Source organism: Pongo pygmaeus, chromosome 7, assembly GCF_028885625.2.
Source record: "Pongo pygmaeus isolate AG05252 chromosome 7, NHGRI_mPonPyg2-v2.0_pri, whole genome shotgun sequence".
Lineage (NCBI taxonomy): Eukaryota > Metazoa > Chordata > Mammalia > Primates > Hominidae > Pongo > Pongo pygmaeus.
Genome location: NC_072380.2, coordinates 8034498 through 8055493, shown reverse-complemented (window position 1 = coordinate 8055493; position 20996 = coordinate 8034498). Strand labels below are relative to the sequence as shown.

The window sequence follows — 20996 nt, the reverse complement described above, 5'->3', positions numbered from 1 at the left end:
GATAATGGATCAACATTTGATAGAGATGAAATAAAAAGTTCTCAATTTGACAAAAGCAAACAAGGAAAATTATACCGTAGAAAAGCCCGGGTGACGGGAGTGAGGCCCTGTCTCAAGAAGAAAGCATCGCAGAGATTGAAAAGCAGGGAGTGAATCAGAGGATTGTATAACGTTGTTAATACTGGCCCTTGTTTCAGTGGCAAAAGGCCCAAATAAGCCGTGTGTCTCACGGATTCTCGCATCAATTGTTCAGGATCTGAGATGTTGCCTCCATTTCCAGTTAGGCATTGTATGGTGGAATTGCAGTTAGCACATCTGGTGCAAAAATTTTAATGCTGACGAAGGTGGACATGTACCCTGAGCTAAGAGGGTCAGAATTTGGGTGTGTCTTCAGGCTCTCTGGCTTACCAGGAATGGAGATCCTGGCTCTAGGGATTTTCCCAAAATGTCTCAGACAGTAAGCAACAGGGCAGAATTGAGTCCCGGCGCCAAGGCCTCGAGGTGTAAAGAAACAGCCCTGGCCTCAGGGCCCATGAAATTAGGATGATTTAAAGAAGGATGGTGGAATGAGAGGACTGTGACCTTCGGCCCCGTTTCTTTCCCTTGTCTTTTCATGGGCCAGGTGTGCTCAATCAGAAGGCTTCCTGCGCCTGATGTCGAGTGTCCTGGGGGAAGAAAGGAGCACTGTTTTGAAAGATGCTCCACAGGGAGAAAGGAGCCACCCTTCTCAGGAGAATGATCCCCAGAAGCCTGAGCAATCCAGATGCCGTGGCTTCACACTAGACCCTGGAGGGTCTTATTCCTGGAGCCGGGACCTGGGCATCGGTGTCCTTTCATGCTCATAACTGATTTTGAGGGGAGCCCAATGGATAAACTGTCTGCGAGTCATTCGCATCACACTGTAGTTTTCACACACGTCACACAGAAACCCTGTTCGTGTGCACATTTGGGTGCTTGAGCAGGGTTGCACCCAAGATTCTGCGGTTCTACCGAGCCCTGGGTTGTGCACTGGACAACCTTCCTCAGGGGTTGGTCAATTCTGATCACTGCACCTAACGAGACAGGGACCATGAAACCTAATCAGCAAATACAGAAAAGGAAGTGGTCATTTCCCACAATCATTTCCACTGAAACACCACGTCGGATAAATAAGTCTGATTGCAGGACAGGGACTGGGCTTCAGAGATGCACCTTTCGCAGCTGGACGAATGACCCGGAATCTCCCCAGATGCCGTCTGTAAACACACCAAATGAGATTGATTTCAGGGCTTTCTGAATTTAGTTTCGTTGAAGACACACACTCCTGTGTGTGATTTCCTTGACTACCAATACGACTTACTTCCAAATGACTTACATGCCAGTGGGAAAATTTTCCGTTTCAACTCATTGGAATTGGACACCGTGAAACAGGCAAGTCGGTCTGTCTGTTTCCGGCGTTCTGTGGGTTCCACCAAGTGCACAAGTCCTAGGGCGCCTGAGGTCCATTCGAAAACCAGTGTAAAAACGGCGAGTCAGGGTAAGAAAGAAGAGCACCGTTCCTATCTTCCAAATGCATTCCAGTTTCCACGACTCAAGTTGGCGAGAAGGATCCACGGATGTCCCACATTAACAAAATTTCACCTTCTCATGCCGACCAACAACTGACGAGTGAAACACACCCCAGGAGAAAATAGTCAACCCAGTCCCCTGCAATAACCTCACACGCAAACCTACACGTCAACAGGTCATATTCAGAAATACACACTGAATGTCATCTACCGTGAACACAAACACACAGACAGTCCCTCCAGAGGTTGTCTGCGTTGTCCGTGTTGTACAGACAGAAACTTGGGCTCCTCATTACTTTACTTAGGATTGGCAGTGTTCGTGTTTGTGTGGGTGTGTGTGTGTTTGCGTGCGTGCTTGTGGGTGTGTGTGTGTGTGAGTTTGCGCACCCCTATGTGTGGGTCGGCACATCCACTGAGCTCACTGGCACAGAAGCAGAGCCCTCTTGCTGTGTTTGTTCTTCCCTTTGGATCTCCTGGTCCTCCCTTGCAGAGAAGCGAGTGTGCCAGTGTTCATGGACTCGTGATCTGTCGGGTTCGTTGAGGAGAGGTTTAGCAGGGAGCTTTGCTGTTCAGGATGGTGGTTTTTCATCCCACACTTGTATTTCGATTGATGAATCACAAGTACGTTGGGAGGCAGGGTACCTTCGACTTTTCTGACGTTGAAGTCAGGCTTGGTTTTGTTTTGCTCTTGGAGGAATTTCCAGTGGTCTAAGGTGCTTTCCTGAGTGGCCGTTTCCACCAAGTGCTCGTCCAACTCGGGTACCTGGAGGCAGGGGTCTCTCTTGAGCTCTCCTTGCGTTGCTCGCCTGTCTGTGTCTTCAGCGCCAAGGGCTCTTGCTTCCCTGCCTCTTGACACACTCTCACTGTGTCTTTCCCATTCACTCTTCTGGATGTAAAAGAGGACATAGGCCTGTTGACTCAGGACAGAAGTGATGCCAGAGGCAGTGACCTCGGCATCATCCATTTTATACCACTGGCCTTCTTGAGCTTTGACATAAGAGAAGTAATGTCCGTTGTGACAGCTCCACCCGGCGTGGACCAGCACAGCATAGAGGACATAGACAAGAGGTCCTGCGTTCTGCTGAGACACGTATGGCTGCATGTCAAGGCACTCAGGATATTGCACACTCTTGGCAAGTTTGTTGCCTGTGACATGGGAGAATCTCTTCAATACAAGGATGAGGACCTTGGCAGAAGTGTGCAAAGTTAACGTCTTGGAGGCCGGCGCCTTCTGGAGACAAAGACCACAATGATAGGCATTCTCTCCATTGAGTTCTTCGGGCTTCACCAACTGTTCCAAAGCTTGCTTCACACTCTGAGCTGCCTGGATATCCAGGGCGATGTCCAGGTAAGGGTCAAAGGTGTCTGAAATGCCCTGGCAGTGGAGACACTTGATTTGAGATCTCCAGTACCCTCCAAATATTTGGTGCATGAGGGTGGTGTCCTTAGAGTGATGATCTACCAGCTTGTGCCCGGGAAGGCATGCCTTTTTCATGGCATCCACAGTGAACATCAGAAATTCATGGGCGTCTTCCTGCTTGCCTCTATGGAAGCCGGCAGCCAATGCCCGTGAGGGCTGGATGACATGGCCAGGACGGTGGAGGGCCCGTGTGATGTGAGCTTGCATAGTACAGAGCATGCAGCCCTTGTGACCATGACAAGTTTGAGAGTGCTCCCGGGACAGCATGTAGTTGGCAAGGGGCGGTGTGTATGTCAGGCACTGCAGGGAAGCATTCACGTAGCAGGTATTTCCCATATTCTGGAGCCCAGCCCCCACCGCAGCAGGTCTCCTGCTACTCAGAGGAAGCTGCTCCCTGGGAGCAAGCTGTCTTGCCACAGGAGCCAAATCATCACAGAGGTCGACACGGGTCTCAGATGAGAGTGGTGACTTCTCAGGGAGAGAAGTCCGCTGGATTTCAGCAAAAGCTGCACCTGGCCCAGAACATGTGAGTTTTGAAAAGCGGTTCAACTGCCACTCCCCTCCCAAGCAGAGTGAGTCGTCCTCCATGTCGCCTGGAACAAGGATCACAAGGTTTTTCTGCTGGGACCGCGGGTTGCAGAAAGACGCTATCTCTTCCGAGAGGGTGTTCAAATGAGGAGCTGTCTGGCCGCATCAGCCCTTATATACCTCACCCCCACCAACCGCGAACACCCCACCCACCCATCAGGTGCGCGATAAACCAATCAAATATCAGCACTCAATTAAGGAAGGAGTCACAGGGTGTGTCCCCTTGCGTTGCTGGGAATTCAACAGACACAGCCCACATCATGCTTTCCAGAACACCTGAATCCAATTACTCCTCAGGCTGATAGGCACGTAGAATACGAGTGTAACCGGGTTGGGACAGTGGCCACACACTTGCCTTATTTTAGGTAAAACAATGTCAGGGAAGAAATCTTTACCTATGAAGCCGTGTGTGTGTGCGCGCTTGTGTGTGTGTGTCCGTGTTTGTGTGTGTGTGTGTGTGTGTGTGTGTGTGTGTTTGTGCTGGGATGTACTTTCAAGTGTGTGCTTTTGGCAGATACCATCATCCCTTCAGCGATTGAAGGACAAGAAGTCGGAAGTGCGCTTTCTGACTGGAGAATAGTCAATGAAGTACAGTAATTAGCACAGCGTATTTTTTTTTCCTCAATAAGAAAGGAGAGATCCGTGGAATCAAACAGACCTTCCAGCGGTAACCTTTCCATGCTCAGCCTATTGATTGTGTATCCGAGTGAAATTGCCTGCCAGTGGGGAACAAGACAAGTCTTTGCCTGAAATGCTCTTGTGAAAGTTAGATTCCCATATAATAAAGCATCAAGTGGTAGAAACATGCACTGAAGTTTGAAGAGATACTCAGTGCACAAAGTAGAATGTGAAAGACTTTCGTGAAATCACGCAATCACCGAGAGACTAATTGATGACATTCCCCAAATTGAGGTTTACCAGAAAAGAGAAATAGTCATGACATGCTACAGTCAGCGGTTTCAGACGTCCGACGGCAGTTTAAGAAAACATGAAACAAAAGTCTTGAGATATCAGAAGGTATCCCAACTAAAACCTTTGGTTTATGAAAGAAATGATGAAAATAAAAGCAACATATCTCACAGTATGGGTGGTAATATTTTCATACGTATGTGATAATGGTTCAACATTTGATAGAGATGAAATAAAAAGTTCCCAATTTGACAAAAGCAAACAAGGAAAATTATACCGTAGAAAAGCCCGGGTGACGGGAGTGAGGCCCTGTCTCAAGAAGAAAGCATCGCAGAGATTGAAAAGCAGGGAGTGAATCAGAGGATTGTATAACGTTGTTAATACTGGCCCTTGTTTCAGTGGCAAAAGGCCCAAATAAGCCGTGTGTCTCACGGATTCTCGCATCAATTGTTCAGGATCTGAGATGTTGCCTCCATTTCCAGTTAGGCATTGTATGGTGGAATTGCAGTTAGCACATCTGGTGCAAAAATTTTAATGCTGACGAAGGTGGACATGTTCCCTGAGCTAAGAGGGTCAGAATTTGGGTGTGTCTTCAGGCTCTCTGGCTTACCAGGAATGGAGATCCTGGCTCTAGGGATTTTCCCAAAATGTCTCAGACAGTAAGCAACAGGGCAGAATTGAGTCCCGGCGCCAAGGCCTCGAGGTGTAAAGAAACAGCCCTGGCCTCAGGGCCCATGAAATTAGGATGATTTAAAGAAGGATGGTGGAATGAGAGGACTGTGACCTTCGGCCCCGTTTCTTTCCCTTGTCTTTTCATGGGCCAGGTGTGCTCAATCAGAAGGCTTCCTGCGCGTGATGTCGAGTGTCCTGGGGGAAGAAAGGAGCACTGTTTTGAAAGATGCTCCACAGGGAGAAAGGAGCCACCATTCTCAGGAGAATGATCCCCAGAAGCCTGAGCAATCCTGATGCCGTGGCTTCACACTAGACCCTGGAGGGTCTTATTCCTGGAGCCGGGACCTGGGCATCGGTGTCCTTTCATGCTCATAACTGATTTTGAGGGGAGCCCAATGGATAAACAGTCTGCGAGTCATTCGCATCACACTGTAGTTTTCACACACGTCACACAGAAACCCTGTTCGTGTGCACATTTGGGTGCTTGAGCAGGGTTGCACCCAAGATTCTGCGGTTCTACCGAGCCCTGGGTTGTGCACTGGACAACCTTCCTCAGGGGTTGGTCAATTCTGATCACTGCACCTAACGAGACAGGGACCATGAAACCTAATCAGCAAATACAGAAAAGGAAGTGGTCATTTCCCACAATCATTTCCACTGAAACACCACGTCGGATAAATAAGTCTGATTGCAGGACAGGGACTGGGCTTCAGAGATGCACCTTTCGCAGCTGGACGAATGACCCGGAATCTCCCCAGATGCCGTCTGTAAACACACCAAATGAGATTGATTTCAGGGCTTTCTGAATTTAGTTTCGTTGAAGACACACACTCCTGTGTGTGATTTCCTTGACTACCAATACGACTTACTTCCAAATGACTTACATGCCAGTGGGAAAATTTTCCGTTTCAACTCATTGGAATTGGACACCGTGAAACAGGCAAGTCGGTCTGTCTGTTTCCGGCGTTCTGTGGGTTCCACCAAGTGCACAAGTCCTAGGGCGCCTGAGGTCCATTCAAAAACCAGTGTAAAAACGGCGAGTCAGGGTAAGAAAGAAGAGCACCGTTCCTATCTTCCAAATGCATTCCAGTTTCCACGACTCAAGGTGGCGAGAAGGATCCACGGATGTCCCACATTAACAAAATTTCACCTTCTCATGCCGACCAACAACTGACGAGTGAAACACACCCCGGGAGAAAATAGTCAACCCAGTCCCCTGCAATAACCTCACACGCAAACCTACACGTCAACAGGTCATATTCAGAAATACACACTGAATGTCATCTACCGTGAACACAAACACACAGACAGTCCCTCCAGAGGTTGTCTGCGTTGTCCGTGTTGTACAGACAGAAACTTGGGCTCCTCATTACTTTACTTAGGATTGGCAGTGTTCGTGTTTGTGTGGGTGTGTGTGTGTTTGCGTGCGTGCTTGTGGGGGTGTGTGTGTGTGTGTGTTTGCGCACCCCTATGTGTGGGTCGGCACATCCACTGAGCTCACTGGCACAGAAGCAGAGCCCTCTTGCTGTGTTTGTTCTTCCCTTTGGATCTCCTGGTCCTCCCTTGCAGAGAAGCGAGTGTGCCAGTGTTCATGGACTCGTGATCTGTCGGGTTCGTTGAGGAGAGGTTTAGCAGGGAGCTTTGCTGTTCAGGATGGTGGTTTTTCATCCCACACTTGTATTTCGATTGATGAATCACAAGTACGTTGGGAGGCAGGGTACCTTCGACTTTTCTGACGTTGAAGTCAGGCTTGGTTTTGTTTTGCTCTTGGAGGAATTTCCAGTGGTCTAAGGTGCTTTCCTGAGTGGCCGTTTCCACCAAGTGCTCGTCCAACTCGGGTACCTGGAGGCAGGGGTCTCTCTTGAGCTCTCCTTGCGTTGCTCGCCTGTCTGTGTCTTCAGCGCCAAGGGCTCTTGCTTCCCTGCCTCTTGACACACTCTCACTGTGTCTTTCCCATTCACTCTTCTGGATGTAAAAGAGGACATAGGCCTGTTGACTCAGGACAGAAGTGATGCCAGAGGCAGTGACCTCGGCATCATCCATTTTATACCACTGGCCTTCTTGAGCTTTGACATAAGAGAAGTAATGTCCGTTGTGACAGCTCCACCCGGCGTGGACCAGCACAGCATAGAGGACATAGACAAGAGGTCCTGCGTTCTGCTGAGACACGTATGGCTGCATGTCAAGGCACTCAGGATATTGCACACTCTTGGCAAGTTTGTTGCCTGTGACATGGGAGAATCTCTTCAATACAAGGATGAGGACCTTGGCAGAAGTGTGCAAAGTTAACGTCTTGGAGGCCGGCGCCTTCTGGAGACAAAGACCACAATGATAGGCATTCTCTCCATTGAGTTCTTCGGGCTTCACCAACTGTTCCAAAGCTTGCTTCACACTCTGAGCTGCCTGGATATCCAGGGCGATGTCCAGGTAAGGGTCAAAGGTGTCTGAAATGCCCTGGCAGTGGAGACACTTGATTTGAGATCTCCAGTACCCTCCAAATATTTGGTGCATGAGGGTGGTGTCCTTAGAGTGATGATCTACCAGCTTGTGCCCGGGAAGGCATGCCTTTTTCATGGCATCCACAGTGAACATCAGAAATTCATGGGCGTCTTCCTGCTTGCCTCTATGGAAGCCGGCAGCCAATGCCCGTGAGGGCTGGATGACATGGCCAGGACGGTGGAGGGCCCGTGTGATGTGAGCTTGCATAGTACAGAGCATGCAGCCCTTGTGACCATGACAAGTTTGAGAGTGCTCCCGGGACAGCATGTAGTTGGCAAGGGGCGGTGTGTATGTCAGGCACTGCAGGGAAGCATTCACGTAGCAGGTATTTCCCATATTCTGGAGCCCAGCCCCCACCGCAGCAGGTCTCCTGCTACTCAGAGGAAGCTGCTCCCTGGGAGCAAGCTGTCTTGCCACAGGAGCCAAATCATCACAGAGGTCGACACGGGTCTCAGATGAGAGTGGTGACTTCTCAGGGAGAGAAGTCCGCTGGATTTCAGCAAAAGCTGCACCTGGCCCAGAACATGTGAGTTTTGAAAAGCGGTTCAACTGCCACTCCCCTCCCAAGCAGAGTGAGTCGTCCTCCATGTCGCCTGGAACAAGGATCACAAGGTTTTTCTGCTGGGACCGCGGGTTGCAGAAAGACGCTATCTCTTCCGAGAGGGTGTTCAAATGAGGAGCTGTCTGGCCGCATCAGCCCTTATATACCTCACCCCCACCAACCGCGAACACCCCACCCACCCATCAGGTGCGCGATAAACCAATCAAATATCAGCACTCAATTAAGGAAGGAGTCACAGGGTGTGTCCCCTTGCGTTGCTGGGAATTCAACAGACACAGCCCACATCATGCTTTCCAGAACACCTGAATCCAATTACTCCTCAGGCTGATAGGCACGTAGAATACGAGTGTAACCGGGTTGGGACAGTGGCCACACACTTGCCTTATTTTAGGTAAAACAATGTCAGGGAAGAAATCTTTACCTATGAAGCCGTGTGTGTGTGCGCGCTTGTGTGTGTGTGTCCGTGTTTGTGTGTGTGTGTGTGTGTGTGTGTGTGTGTGTTTGTGCTGGGATGTACTTTCAAGTGTGTGCTTTTGGCAGATACCATCATCCCTTCAGCGATTGAAGGACAAGAAGTCGGAAGTGCGCTTTCTGACTGGAGAATAGTCAATGAAGTACAGTAATTAGCACAGCGTATTTTTTTTTCCTCAATAAGAAAGGAGAGATCCGTGGAATCAAACAGACCTTCCAGCGGTAACCTTTCCATGCTCAGCCTATTGATTGTGTATCCGAGTGAAATTGCCTGCCAGTGGGGAACAAGACAAGTCTTTGCCTGAAATGCTCTTGTGAAAGTTAGATTCCCATATAATAAAGCATCAAGTGGTAGAAACATGCACTGAAGTTTGAAGAGATACTCAGTGCACAAAGTAGAATGTGAAAGACTTTCGTGAAATCACGCAATCACCGAGAGACTAATTGATGACATTCCCCAAATTGAGGTTTACCAGAAAAGAGAAATAGTCATGACATGCTACAGTCAGCGGTTTCAGACGTCCGACGGCAGTTTAAGAAAACATGAAACAAAAGTCTTGAGATATCAGAAGGTATCCCAACTAAAACCTTTGGTTTATGAAAGAAATGATGAAAATAAAAGCAACATATCTCACAGTATGGGTGGTAATATTTTCATACGTATGTGATAATGGTTCAACATTTGATAGAGATGAAATAAAAAGTTCCCAATTTGACAAAAGCAAACAAGGAAAATTATACCGTAGAAAAGCCCGGGTGACGGGAGTGAGGCCCTGTCTCAAGAAGAAAGCATCGCAGAGATTGAAAAGCAGGGAGTGAATCAGAGGATTGTATAACGTTGTTAATACTGGCCCTTGTTTCAGTGGCAAAAGGCCCAAATAAGCCGTGTGTCTCACGGATTCTCGCATCAATTGTTCAGGATCTGAGATGTTGCCTCCATTTCCAGTTAGGCATTGTATGGTGGAATTGCAGTTAGCACATCTGGTGCAAAAATTTTAATGCTGACGAAGGTGGACATGTTCCCTGAGCTAAGAGGGTCAGAATTTGGGTGTGTCTTCAGGCTCTCTGGCTTACCAGGAATGGAGATCCTGGCTCTAGGGATTTTCCCAAAATGTCTCAGACAGTAAGCAACAGGGCAGAATTGAGTCCCGGCGCCAAGGCCTCGAGGTGTAAAGAAACAGCCCTGGCCTCAGGGCCCATGAAATTAGGATGATTTAAAGAAGGATGGTGGAATGAGAGGACTGTGACCTTCGGCCCCGTTTCTTTCCCTTGTCTTTTCATGGGCCAGGTGTGCTCAATCAGAAGGCTTCCTGCGCGTGATGTCGAGTGTCCTGGGGGAAGAAAGGAGCACTGTTTTGAAAGATGCTCCACAGGGAGAAAGGAGCCACCATTCTCAGGAGAATGATCCCCAGAAGCCTGAGCAATCCTGATGCCGTGGCTTCACACTAGACCCTGGAGGGTCTTATTCCTGGAGCCGGGACCTGGGCATCGGTGTCCTTTCATGCTCATAACTGATTTTGAGGGGAGCCCAATGGATAAACAGTCTGCGAGTCATTCGCATCACACTGTAGTTTTCACACACGTCACACAGAAACCCTGTTCGTGTGCACATTTGGGTGCTTGAGCAGGGTTGCACCCAAGATTCTGCGGTTCTACCGAGCCCTGGGTTGTGCACTGGACAACCTTCCTCAGGGGTTGGTCAATTCTGATCACTGCACCTAACGAGACAGGGACCATGAAACCTAATCAGCAAATACAGAAAAGGAAGTGGTCATTTCCCACAATCATTTCCACTGAAACACCACGTCGGATAAATAAGTCTGATTGCAGGACAGGGACTGGGCTTCAGAGATGCACCTTTCGCAGCTGGACGAATGACCCGGAATCTCCCCAGATGCCGTCTGTAAACACACCAAATGAGATTGATTTCAGGGCTTTCTGAATTTAGTTTCGTTGAAGACACACACTCCTGTGTGTGATTTCCTTGACTACCAATACGACTTACTTCCAAATGACTTACATGCCAGTGGGAAAATTTTCCGTTTCAACTCATTGGAATTGGACACCGTGAAACAGGCAAGTCGGTCTGTCTGTTTCCGGCGTTCTGTGGGTTCCACCAAGTGCACAAGTCCTAGGGCGCCTGAGGTCCATTCAAAAACCAGTGTAAAAACGGCGAGTCAGGGTAAGAAAGAAGAGCACCGTTCCTATCTTCCAAATGCATTCCAGTTTCCACGACTCAAGGTGGCGAGAAGGATCCACGGATGTCCCACATTAACAAAATTTCACCTTCTCATGCCGACCAACAACTGACGAGTGAAACACACCCCGGGAGAAAATAGTCAACCCAGTCCCCTGCAATAACCTCACACGCAAACCTACACGTCAACAGGTCATATTCAGAAATACACACTGAATGTCATCTACCGTGAACACAAACACACAGACAGTCCCTCCAGAGGTTGTCTGCGTTGTCCGTGTTGTACAGACAGAAACTTGGGCTCCTCATTACTTTACTTAGGATTGGCAGTGTTCGTGTTTGTGTGGGTGTGTGTGTGTTTGCGTGCGTGCTTGTGGGGGTGTGTGTGTGTGTGTGTTTGCGCACCCCTATGTGTGGGTCGGCACATCCACTGAGCTCACTGGCACAGAAGCAGAGCCCTCTTGCTGTGTTTGTTCTTCCCTTTGGATCTCCTGGTCCTCCCTTGCAGAGAAGCGAGTGTGCCAGTGTTCATGGACTCGTGATCTGTCGGGTTCGTTGAGGAGAGGTTTAGCAGGGAGCTTTGCTGTTCAGGATGGTGGTTTTTCATCCCACACTTGTATTTCGATTGATGAATCACAAGTACGTTGGGAGGCAGGGTACCTTCGACTTTTCTGACGTTGAAGTCAGGCTTGGTTTTGTTTTGCTCTTGGAGGAATTTCCAGTGGTCTAAGGTGCTTTCCTGAGTGGCCGTTTCCACCAAGTGCTCGTCCAACTCGGGTACCTGGAGGCAGGGGTCTCTCTTGAGCTCTCCTTGCGTTGCTCGCCTGTCTGTGTCTTCAGCGCCAAGGGCTCTTGCTTCCCTGCCTCTTGACACACTCTCACTGTGTCTTTCCCATTCACTCTTCTGGATGTAAAAGAGGACATAGGCCTGTTGACTCAGGACAGAAGTGATGCCAGAGGCAGTGACCTCGGCATCATCCATTTTATACCACTGGCCTTCTTGAGCTTTGACATAAGAGAAGTAATGTCCGTTGTGACAGCTCCACCCGGCGTGGACCAGCACAGCATAGAGGACATAGACAAGAGGTCCTGCGTTCTGCTGAGACACGTATGGCTGCATGTCAAGGCACTCAGGATATTGCACACTCTTGGCAAGTTTGTTGCCTGTGACATGGGAGAATCTCTTCAATACAAGGATGAGGACCTTGGCAGAAGTGTGCAAAGTTAATGTCTTGGAGGCCGGCGCCTTCTGGAGACAAAGACCACAATGATAGGCATTCTCTCCATTGAGTTCTTCGGGCTTCACCAACTGTTCCAAAGCTTGCTTCACACTCTGAGCTGCCTGGATATCCAGGGCGATGTCCAGGTAAGGGTCAAAGGTGTCTGAAATGCCCTGGCAGTGGAGACACTTGATTTGAGATCTCCAGTACCCTCCAAATATTTGGTGCATGAGGGTGGTGTCCTTAGAGTGATGATCTACCAGCTTGTGCCCGGGAAGGCATGCCTTTTTCATGGCATCCACAGTGAACATCAGAAATTCATGGGCGTCTTCCTGCTTGCCTCTATGGAAGCCAGCAGCCAATGCCCGTGAGGGCTGGATGACATGGCCAGGACGGTGGAGGGCCCGTGTGATGTGAGCTTGCATAGTACAGAGCATGCAGCCCTTGTGACCATGACAAGTTTGAGAGTGCTCCCGGGACAGCATGTAGTTGGCAAGGGGCGGTGTGTATGTCAGGCACTGCAGGGAAGCATTCACGTAGCAGGTATTTCCCATATTCTGGAGCCCAGCCCCCACCGCAGCAGGTCTCCTGCTACTCAGAGGAAGCTGCTCCCTGGGAGCAAGCTGTCTTGCCACAGGAGCCAAATCATCACAGAGGTCGACACGGGTCTCAGATGAGAGTGGTGACTTCTCAGGGAGAGAAGTCCGCTGGATTTCAGCAAAAGCTGCACCTGGCCCAGAACATGTGAGTTTTGAAAAGCGGTTCAACTGCCACTCCCCTCCCAAGCAGAGTGAGTCGTCCTCCATGTCGCCTGGAACAAGGATCACAAGGTTTTTCTGCTGGGACCGCGGGTTGCAGAAAGACGCTATCTCTTCCGAGAGGGTGTTCAAATGAGGAGCTGTCTGGCCGCATCAGCCCTTATATACCTCACCCCCACCAACCGCGAACACCCCACCCACCCATCAGGTGCGCGATAAACCAATCAAATATCAGCACTCAATTAAGGAAGGAGTCACAGGGTGTGTCCCCTTGCGTTGCTGGGAATTCAACAGACACAGCCCACATCATGCTTTCCAGAACACCTGAATCCAATTACTCCTCAGGCTGATAGGCACGTAGAATACGAGTGTAACCGGGTTGGGACAGTGGCCACACACTTGCCTTATTTTAGGTAAAACAATGTCAGGGAAGAAATCTTTACCTATGAAGCCGTGTGTGTGTGCGCGCTTGTGTGTGTGTGTCCGTGTTTGTGTGTGTGTGTGTGTGTGTGTGTGTGTGTGTTTGTGCTGGGATGTACTTTCAAGTGTGTGCTTTTGGCAGATACCATCATCCCTTCAGCGATTGAAGGACAAGAAGTCGGAAGTGCGCTTTCTGACTGGAGAATAGTCAATGAAGTACAGTAATTAGCACAGCGTATTTTTTTTTCCTCAATAAGAAAGGAGAGATCCGTGGAATCAAACAGACCTTCCAGCGGTAACCTTTCCATGCTCAGCCTATTGATTGTGTATCCGAGTGAAATTGCCTGCCAGTGGGGAACAAGACAAGTCTTTGCCTGAAATGCTCTTGTGAAAGTTAGATTCCCATATAATAAAGCATCAAGTGGTAGAAACATGCACTGAAGTTTGAAGAGATACTCAGTGCACAAAGTAGAATGTGAAAGACTTTCGTGAAATCACGCAATCACCGAGAGACTAATTGATGACATTCCCCAAATTGAGGTTTACCAGAAAAGAGAAATAGTCATGACATGCTACAGTCAGCGGTTTCAGACGTCCGACGGCAGTTTAAGAAAACATGAAACAAAAGTCTTGAGATATCAGAAGGTATCCCAACTAAAACCTTTGGTTTATGAAAGAAATGATGAAAATAAAAGCAACATATCTCACAGTATGGGTGGTAATATTTTCATACGTATGTGATAATGGTTCAACATTTGATAGAGATGAAATAAAAAGTTCCCAATTTGACAAAAGCAAACAAGGAAAATTATACCGTAGAAAAGCCCGGGTGACGGGAGTGAGGCCCTGTCTCAAGAAGAAAGCATCGCAGAGATTGAAAAGCAGGGAGTGAATCAGAGGATTGTATAACGTTGTTAATACTGGCCCTTGTTTCAGTGGCAAAAGGCCCAAATAAGCCGTGTGTCTCACGGATTCTCGCATCAATTGTTCAGGATCTGAGATGTTGCCTCCATTTCCAGTTAGGCATTGTATGGTGGAATTGCAGTTAGCACATCTGGTGCAAAAATTTTAATGCTGACGAAGGTGGACATGTTCCCTGAGCTAAGAGGGTCAGAATTTGGGTGTGTCTTCAGGCTCTCTGGCTTACCAGGAATGGAGATCCTGGCTCTAGGGATTTTCCCAAAATGTCTCAGACAGTAAGCAACAGGGCAGAATTGAGTCCCGGCGCCAAGGCCTCGAGGTGTAAAGAAACAGCCCTGGCCTCAGGGCCCATGAAATTAGGATGATTTAAAGAAGGATGGTGGAATGAGAGGACTGTGACCTTCGGCCCCGTTTCTTTCCCTTGTCTTTTCATGGGCCAGGTGTGCTCAATCAGAAGGCTTCCTGCGCGTGATGTCGAGTGTCCTGGGGGAAGAAAGGAGCACTGTTTTGAAAGATGCTCCACAGGGAGAAAGGAGCCACCATTCTCAGGAGAATGATCCCCAGAAGCCTGAGCAATCCTGATGCCGTGGCTTCACACTAGACCCTGGAGGGTCTTATTCCTGGAGCCGGGACCTGGGCATCGGTGTCCTTTCATGCTCATAACTGATTTTGAGGGGAGCCCAATGGATAAACAGTCTGCGAGTCATTCGCATCACACTGTAGTTTTCACACACGTCACACAGAAACCCTGTTCGTGTGCACATTTGGGTGCTTGAGCAGGGTTGCACCCAAGATTCTGCGGTTCTACCGAGCCCTGGGTTGTGCACTGGACAACCTTCCTCAGGGGTTGGTCAATTCTGATCACTGCACCTAACGAGACAGGGACCATGAAACCTAATCAGCAAATACAGAAAAGGAAGTGGTCATTTCCCACAATCATTTCCACTGAAACACCACGTCGGATAAATAAGTCTGATTGCAGGACAGGGACTGGGCTTCAGAGATGCACCTTTCGCAGCTGGACGAATGACCCGGAATCTCCCCAGATGCCGTCTGTAAACACACCAAATGAGATTGATTTCAGGGCTTTCTGAATTTAGTTTCGTTGAAGACACACACTCCTGTGTGTGATTTCCTTGACTACCAATACGACTTACTTCCAAATGACTTACATGCCAGTGGGAAAATTTTCCGTTTCAACTCATTGGAATTGGACACCGTGAAACAGGCAAGTCGGTCTGTCTGTTTCCGGCGTTCTGTGGGTTCCACCAAGTGCACAAGTCCTAGGGCGCCTGAGGTCCATTCAAAAACCAGTGTAAAAACGGCGAGTCAGGGTAAGAAAGAAGAGCACCGTTCCTATCTTCCAAATGCATTCCAGTTTCCACGACTCAAGGTGGCGAGAAGGATCCACGGATGTCCCACATTAACAAAATTTCACCTTCTCATGCCGACCAACAACTGACGAGTGAAACACACCCCGGGAGAAAATAGTCAACCCAGTCCCCTGCAATAACCTCACACGCAAACCTACACGTCAACAGGTCATATTCAGAAATACACACTGAATGTCATCTACCGTGAACACAAACACACAGACAGTCCCTCCAGAGGTTGTCTGCGTTGTCCGTGTTGTACAGACAGAAACTTGGGCTCCTCATTACTTTACTTAGGATTGGCAGTGTTCGTGTTTGTGTGGGTGTGTGTGTGTTTGCGTGCGTGCTTGTGGGGGTGTGTGTGTGTGTGTGTTTGCGCACCCCTATGTGTGGGTCGGCACATCCACTGAGCTCACTGGCACAGAAGCAGAGCCCTCTTGCTGTGTTTGTTCTTCCCTTTGGATCTCCTGGTCCTCCCTTGCAGAGAAGCGAGTGTGCCAGTGTTCATGGACTCGTGATCTGTCGGGTTCGTTGAGGAGAGGTTTAGCAGGGAGCTTTGCTGTTCAGGATGGTGGTTTTTCATCCCACACTTGTATTTCGATTGATGAATCACAAGTACGTTGGGAGGCAGGGTACCTTCGACTTTTCTGACGTTGAAGTCAGGCTTGGTTTTGTTTTGCTCTTGGAGGAATTTCCAGTGGTCTAAGGTGCTTTCCTGAGTGGCCGTTTCCACCAAGTGCTCGTCCAACTCGGGTACCTGGAGGCAGGGGTCTCTCTTGAGCTCTCCTTGCGTTGCTCGCCTGTCTGTGTCTTCAGCGCCAAGGGCTCTTGCTTCCCTGCCTCTTGACACACTCTCACTGTGTCTTTCCCATTCACTCTTCTGGATGTAAAAGAGGACATAGGCCTGTTGACTCAGGACAGAAGTGATGCCAGAGGCAGTGACCTCGGCATCATCCATTTTATACCACTGGCCTTCTTGAGCTTTGACATAAGAGAAGTAATGTCCGTTGTGACAGCTCCACCCGGCGTGGACCAGCACAGCATAGAGGACATAGACAAGAGGTCCTGCGTTCTGCTGAGACACGTATGGCTGCATGTCAAGGCACTCAGGATATTGCACACTCTTGGCAAGTTTGTTGCCTGTGACATGGGAGAATCTCTTCAATACAAGGATGAGGACCTTGGCAGAAGTGTGCAAAGTTAATGTCTTGGAGGCCGGCGCCTTCTGGAGACAAAGACCACAATGATAGGCATTCTCTCCATTGAGTTCTTCGGGCTTCACCAACTGTTCCAAAGCTTGCTTCACACTCTGAGCTGCCTGGATATCCAGGGCGATGTCCAGGTAAGGGTCAAAGGTGTCTGAAATGCCCTGGCAGTGGAGACACTTGATTTGAGATCTCCAGTACCCTCCAAATATTTGGTGCATGAGGGTGGTGTCCTTAGAGTGATGATCTACCAGCTTGTGCCCGGGAAGGCATGCCTTTTTCATGGCATCCACAGTGAACATCAGAAATTCATGGGCGTCTTCCTGCTTGCCTCTATGGAAGCCAGCAGCCAATGCCCGTGAGGGCTGGATGACATGGCCAGGACGGTGGAGGGCCCGTGTGATGTGAGCTTGCATAGTACAGAGCATGCAGCCCTTGTGACCATGACAAGTTTGAGAGTGCTCCCGGGACAGCATGTAGTTGGCAAGGGGCGGTGTGTATGTCAGGCACTGCAGGGAAGCATTCACGTAGCAGGTATTTCCCATATTCTGGAGCCCAGCCCCCACCGCAGCAGGTCTCCTGCTACTCAGAGGAAGCTGCTCCCTGGGAGCAAGCTGTCTTTCCACAGGAGCCAAATCATCACCGAGGTCGACACGGGTCTCAGATGAGAGTGGTGACTTCTCAGGGAGAGAAGTCCGCTGGATTTCAGCAAAAGCTGCACCTGGCCCAGAACATGTGAGTTTTGAAAAGCGGTTCAACTGCCACTCCCCTCCCAAGCAGAGTGAGTCGTCCTCCATGTCGCCTGGAACAAGGATCACAAGGTTTTTCTGCTGGGACCGCGGGTTGCAGAAAGACGCTATCTCTTCCGAGAGGGTGTTCAAATGAGGAGCTGTCTGGCCGCATCAGCCCTTATATACCTCACCCCCACCAACCGCGAACACCCCACCCACCCATCAGGTGCGCGATAAACCAATCAAATATCAGCACTCAATTAAGGAAGGAGTCACAGGGTGTGTCCCCTTGCGTTGCTGGGAATTCAACAGACACAGCCCACATCATGCTTTCCAGAACACCTGAATCCAATTACTCCTCAGGCTGATAGGCACGTAGAATACGAGTGTAACCGGGTTGGGACAGTGGCCACACACTTGCCTTATTTTAGGTAAAACAATGTCAGGGAAGAAATCTTTACCTATGAAGCCGTGTGTGTGTGCGCGCTTGTGTGTGTGTGTCCGTGTTTGTGTGTGTGTGTGTGTGTGTGTGTGTGTGTTTGTGCTGGGATGTACTTTCAAGTGTGTGCTTTTGGCAGATACCATCATCCCTTCAGCGATTGAAGGACAAGAAGTCGGAAGTGCGCTTTCTGACTGGAGAATAGTCAATGAAGTACAGTAATTAGCACAGCGTATTTTTTTTTCCTCAATAAGAAAGGAGAGATCCGTGGAATCAAACAGACCTTCCAGCGGTAACCTTTCCATGCTCAGCCTATTGATTGTGTATCCGAGTGAAATTGCCTGCCAGTGGGGAACAAGACAAGTCTTTGCCTGAAATGCTCTTGTGAAAGTTAGATTCCCATATAATAAAGCATCAAGTGGTAGAAACATGCACTGAAGTTTGAAGAGATACTCAGTGCACAAAGTAGAATGTGAAAGACTTTCGTGAAATCACGCAATCACCGAGAGACTAATTGATGACATTCCCCAAATTGAGGTTTACCAGAAAAGAGAAATAGTCATGACATGCTACAGTCAGCGGTTTCAGACGTCCGACGGCAGTTTAAGAAAACATGAAACAAAAGTCTTGAGATATCAGAAGGTATCCCAACTAAAACCTTTGGTTTATGAAAGAAATGATGAAAATAAAAGCAACATATCTCACAGTATGGGTGGTAATATTTTCATACGTATGTGATAATGGTTCAACATTTGATAGAGATGAAATAAAAAGTTCCCAATTTGACAAAAGCAAACAAGGAAAATTATACCGTAGAAAAGCCCGGGTGACGGGAGTGAGGCCCTGTCTCAAGAAGAAAGCATCGCAGAGATTGAAAAGCAGGGAGTGAATCAGAGGATTGTATAACGTTGTTAATACTGGCCCTTGTTTCAGTGGCAAAAGGCCCAAATAAGCCGTGTGTCTCACGGATTCTCGCATCAATTGTTCAGGATCTGAGATGTTGCCTCCATTTCCAGTTAGGCATTGTATGGTGGAATTGCAGTTAGCACATCTGGTGCAAAAATTTTAATGCTGACGAAGGTGGACATGTTCCCTGAGCTAAGAGGGTCAGAATTTGGGTGTGTCTTCAGGCTCTCTGGCTTACCAGGAATGGAGATCCTGGCTCTAGGGATTTTCCCAAAATGTCTCAGACAGTAAGCAACAGGGCAGAATTGAGTCCCGGCGCCAAGGCCTCGAGGTGTAAAGAAACAGCCCTGGCCTCAGGGCCCATGAAATTAGGATGATTTAAAGAAGGATGGTGGAATGAGAGGACTGTGACCTTCGGCCCCGTTTCTTTCCCTTGTCTTTTCATGGGCCAGGTGTGCTCAATCAGAAGGCTTCCTGCGCGTGATGTCGAGTGTCCTGGGGGAAGAAAGGAGCACTGTTTTGAAAGATGCTCCACAGGGAGAAAGGAGCCACCATTCTCAGGAGAATGATCCCCAGAAGCCTGAGCAATCCTGATGCCGTGGCTTCACACTAGACCCTGGAGGGTCTTATTCCTGGAGCCGGGACCTGGGCATCGGTGTCCTTTCATGCTCATAACTGATTTTGAGGGGAGCCCAATGGATAAACAGTCTGCGAGTCATTCGCATCACACTGTAGTTTTCACACACGTCACACAGAAACCCTGTTCGTGTGCACATTTGGGTGCTTGAGCAGGGTTGCACCCAAGATTCTGCGGTTCTACCGAGCCCTGGGTTGTGCACTGGACAACCTTCCTCAGGGGTTGGTCAATTCTGATCACTGCACCTAACGAGACAGGGACCATGAAACCTAATCAGCAAATACAGAAAAGGAAGTGGTCATTTCCCACAATCATTTCCACTGAAACACCACGTCGGATAAATAAGTCTGATTGCAGGACAGGGACTGGGCTTCAGAGATGCACCTTTCGCAGCTGGACGAATGACCCGGAATCTCCCCAGATGCCGTCTGTAAACACACCAAATGAGATTGATTTCAGGGCTTTCTGAATTTAGTTTCGTTGAAGACACACACTCCTGTGTGTGATTTCCTTGACTACCAATACGACTTACTTCCAAATGACTTACATGCCAGTGGGAAAATTTTCCGTTTCAACTCATTGGAATTGGACACCGTGAAACAGGCAAGTCGGTCTGTCTGTTTCCGGCGTTCTGTGGGTTCCACCAAGTGCACAAGTCCTAGGGCGCCTGAGGTCCATTCAAAAACCAGTGTAAAAACGGCGAGTCAGGGTAAGAAAGAAGAGCACCGTTCCTATCTTCCAAATGCATTCCAGTTTCCACGACTCAAGGTGGCGAGAAGGATCCACGGATGTCCCACATTAACAAAATTTCACCTTCTCATGCCGACCAACAACTGACGAGTGAAACACACCCCGGGAGAAAATAGTCAACCCAGTCCCCTGCAATAACCTCACACGCAAACCTACACGTCAACAGGTCATATTCAGAAATACACACTGAATGTCATCTACCGTGAACACAAACACACAGACAGTCCCTCCAGAGGTTGTCTGCGTTGTCCGTGTTGTACAGACAGAAACTTGGGCTCCTCATTACTTTACTTAGGATTGGCAGTGTTCGTGTTTGTGTGGGTGTGTGTGTGTTTGCGTGCGTGCTTGTGGGGGTGTGTGTGTGTGTGTGTTTGCGCACCCCTATGTGTGGGTCGGCACATCCACTGAGCTCACTGGCACAGAAGCAGAGCCCTCTTGCTGTGTTTGTTCTTCCCTTTGGATCTCCTGGTCCTCCCTTGCAGAGAAGCGAGTGTGCCAGTGTTCATGGACTCGTGATCTGTCGGGTTCGTTGAGGAGAGGTTTAGCAGGGAGCTTTGCTGTTCAGGATGGTGGTTTTTCATCCCACACTTGTATTTCGATTGATGAATCACAAGTACGTTGGGAGGCAGGGTACCTTCGACTTTTCTGACGTTGAAGTCAGGCTTGGTTTTGTTTTGCTCTTGGAGGAATTTCCAGTGGTCTAAGGTGCTTTCCTGAGTGGCCGTTTCCACCAAGTGCTCGTCCAACTCGGGTACCTGGAGGCAGGGGTCT

General features: G+C 49.0%; 3 protein-coding genes across 3 annotated transcripts; all 3 read right to left on the bottom strand.

Annotated features, from left to right (window-relative positions):
* Positions 1-1965: 1965 nt before the first annotated feature.
* On the bottom strand, positions 1966-3555 carry LOC134740083 (ubiquitin carboxyl-terminal hydrolase 17-like protein 22). The gene has a single exon (XM_063669442.1). The coding sequence runs from the start codon at positions 3553-3555 to the stop codon at positions 1966-1968; it is 1590 nt and encodes a 529-aa protein (XP_063525512.1).
* A 3028-nt stretch (positions 3556-6583) lies between these two features.
* LOC134740082 (ubiquitin carboxyl-terminal hydrolase 17-like protein 22) lies at positions 6584-8223 on the bottom strand. The gene has a single exon (XM_063669441.1). It carries the CDS (start codon positions 8221-8223, stop codon positions 6634-6636), a length of 1590 nt encoding a protein of 529 aa, XP_063525511.1. The 3' UTR covers positions 6584-6633.
* Positions 8224-11251: 3028 nt separating this feature from the next.
* Positions 11252-12891, bottom strand: LOC129043208 (ubiquitin carboxyl-terminal hydrolase 17-like protein 22). Its single transcript, XM_054499941.2, has one exon. The coding sequence runs from the start codon at positions 12889-12891 to the stop codon at positions 11302-11304; it is 1590 nt and encodes a 529-aa protein (XP_054355916.1). The 3' UTR covers positions 11252-11301.
* Positions 12892-20996: the final 8105 nt, after the last annotated feature.

Bases quoted from the DNA above. Each gene is read 5' to 3' on its own strand.
- LOC134740083 (XM_063669442.1), bottom strand. From the start codon at position 3,555: ATGGAGGACGACTCACTCTGCTTGGGAGGGGAGTGGCAGTTGAACCGC.
- LOC134740082 (XM_063669441.1), bottom strand. From the start codon at position 8,223: ATGGAGGACGACTCACTCTGCTTGGGAGGGGAGTGGCAGTTGAACCGC.
- LOC129043208 (XM_054499941.2), bottom strand. From the start codon at position 12,891: ATGGAGGACGACTCACTCTGCTTGGGAGGGGAGTGGCAGTTGAACCGC.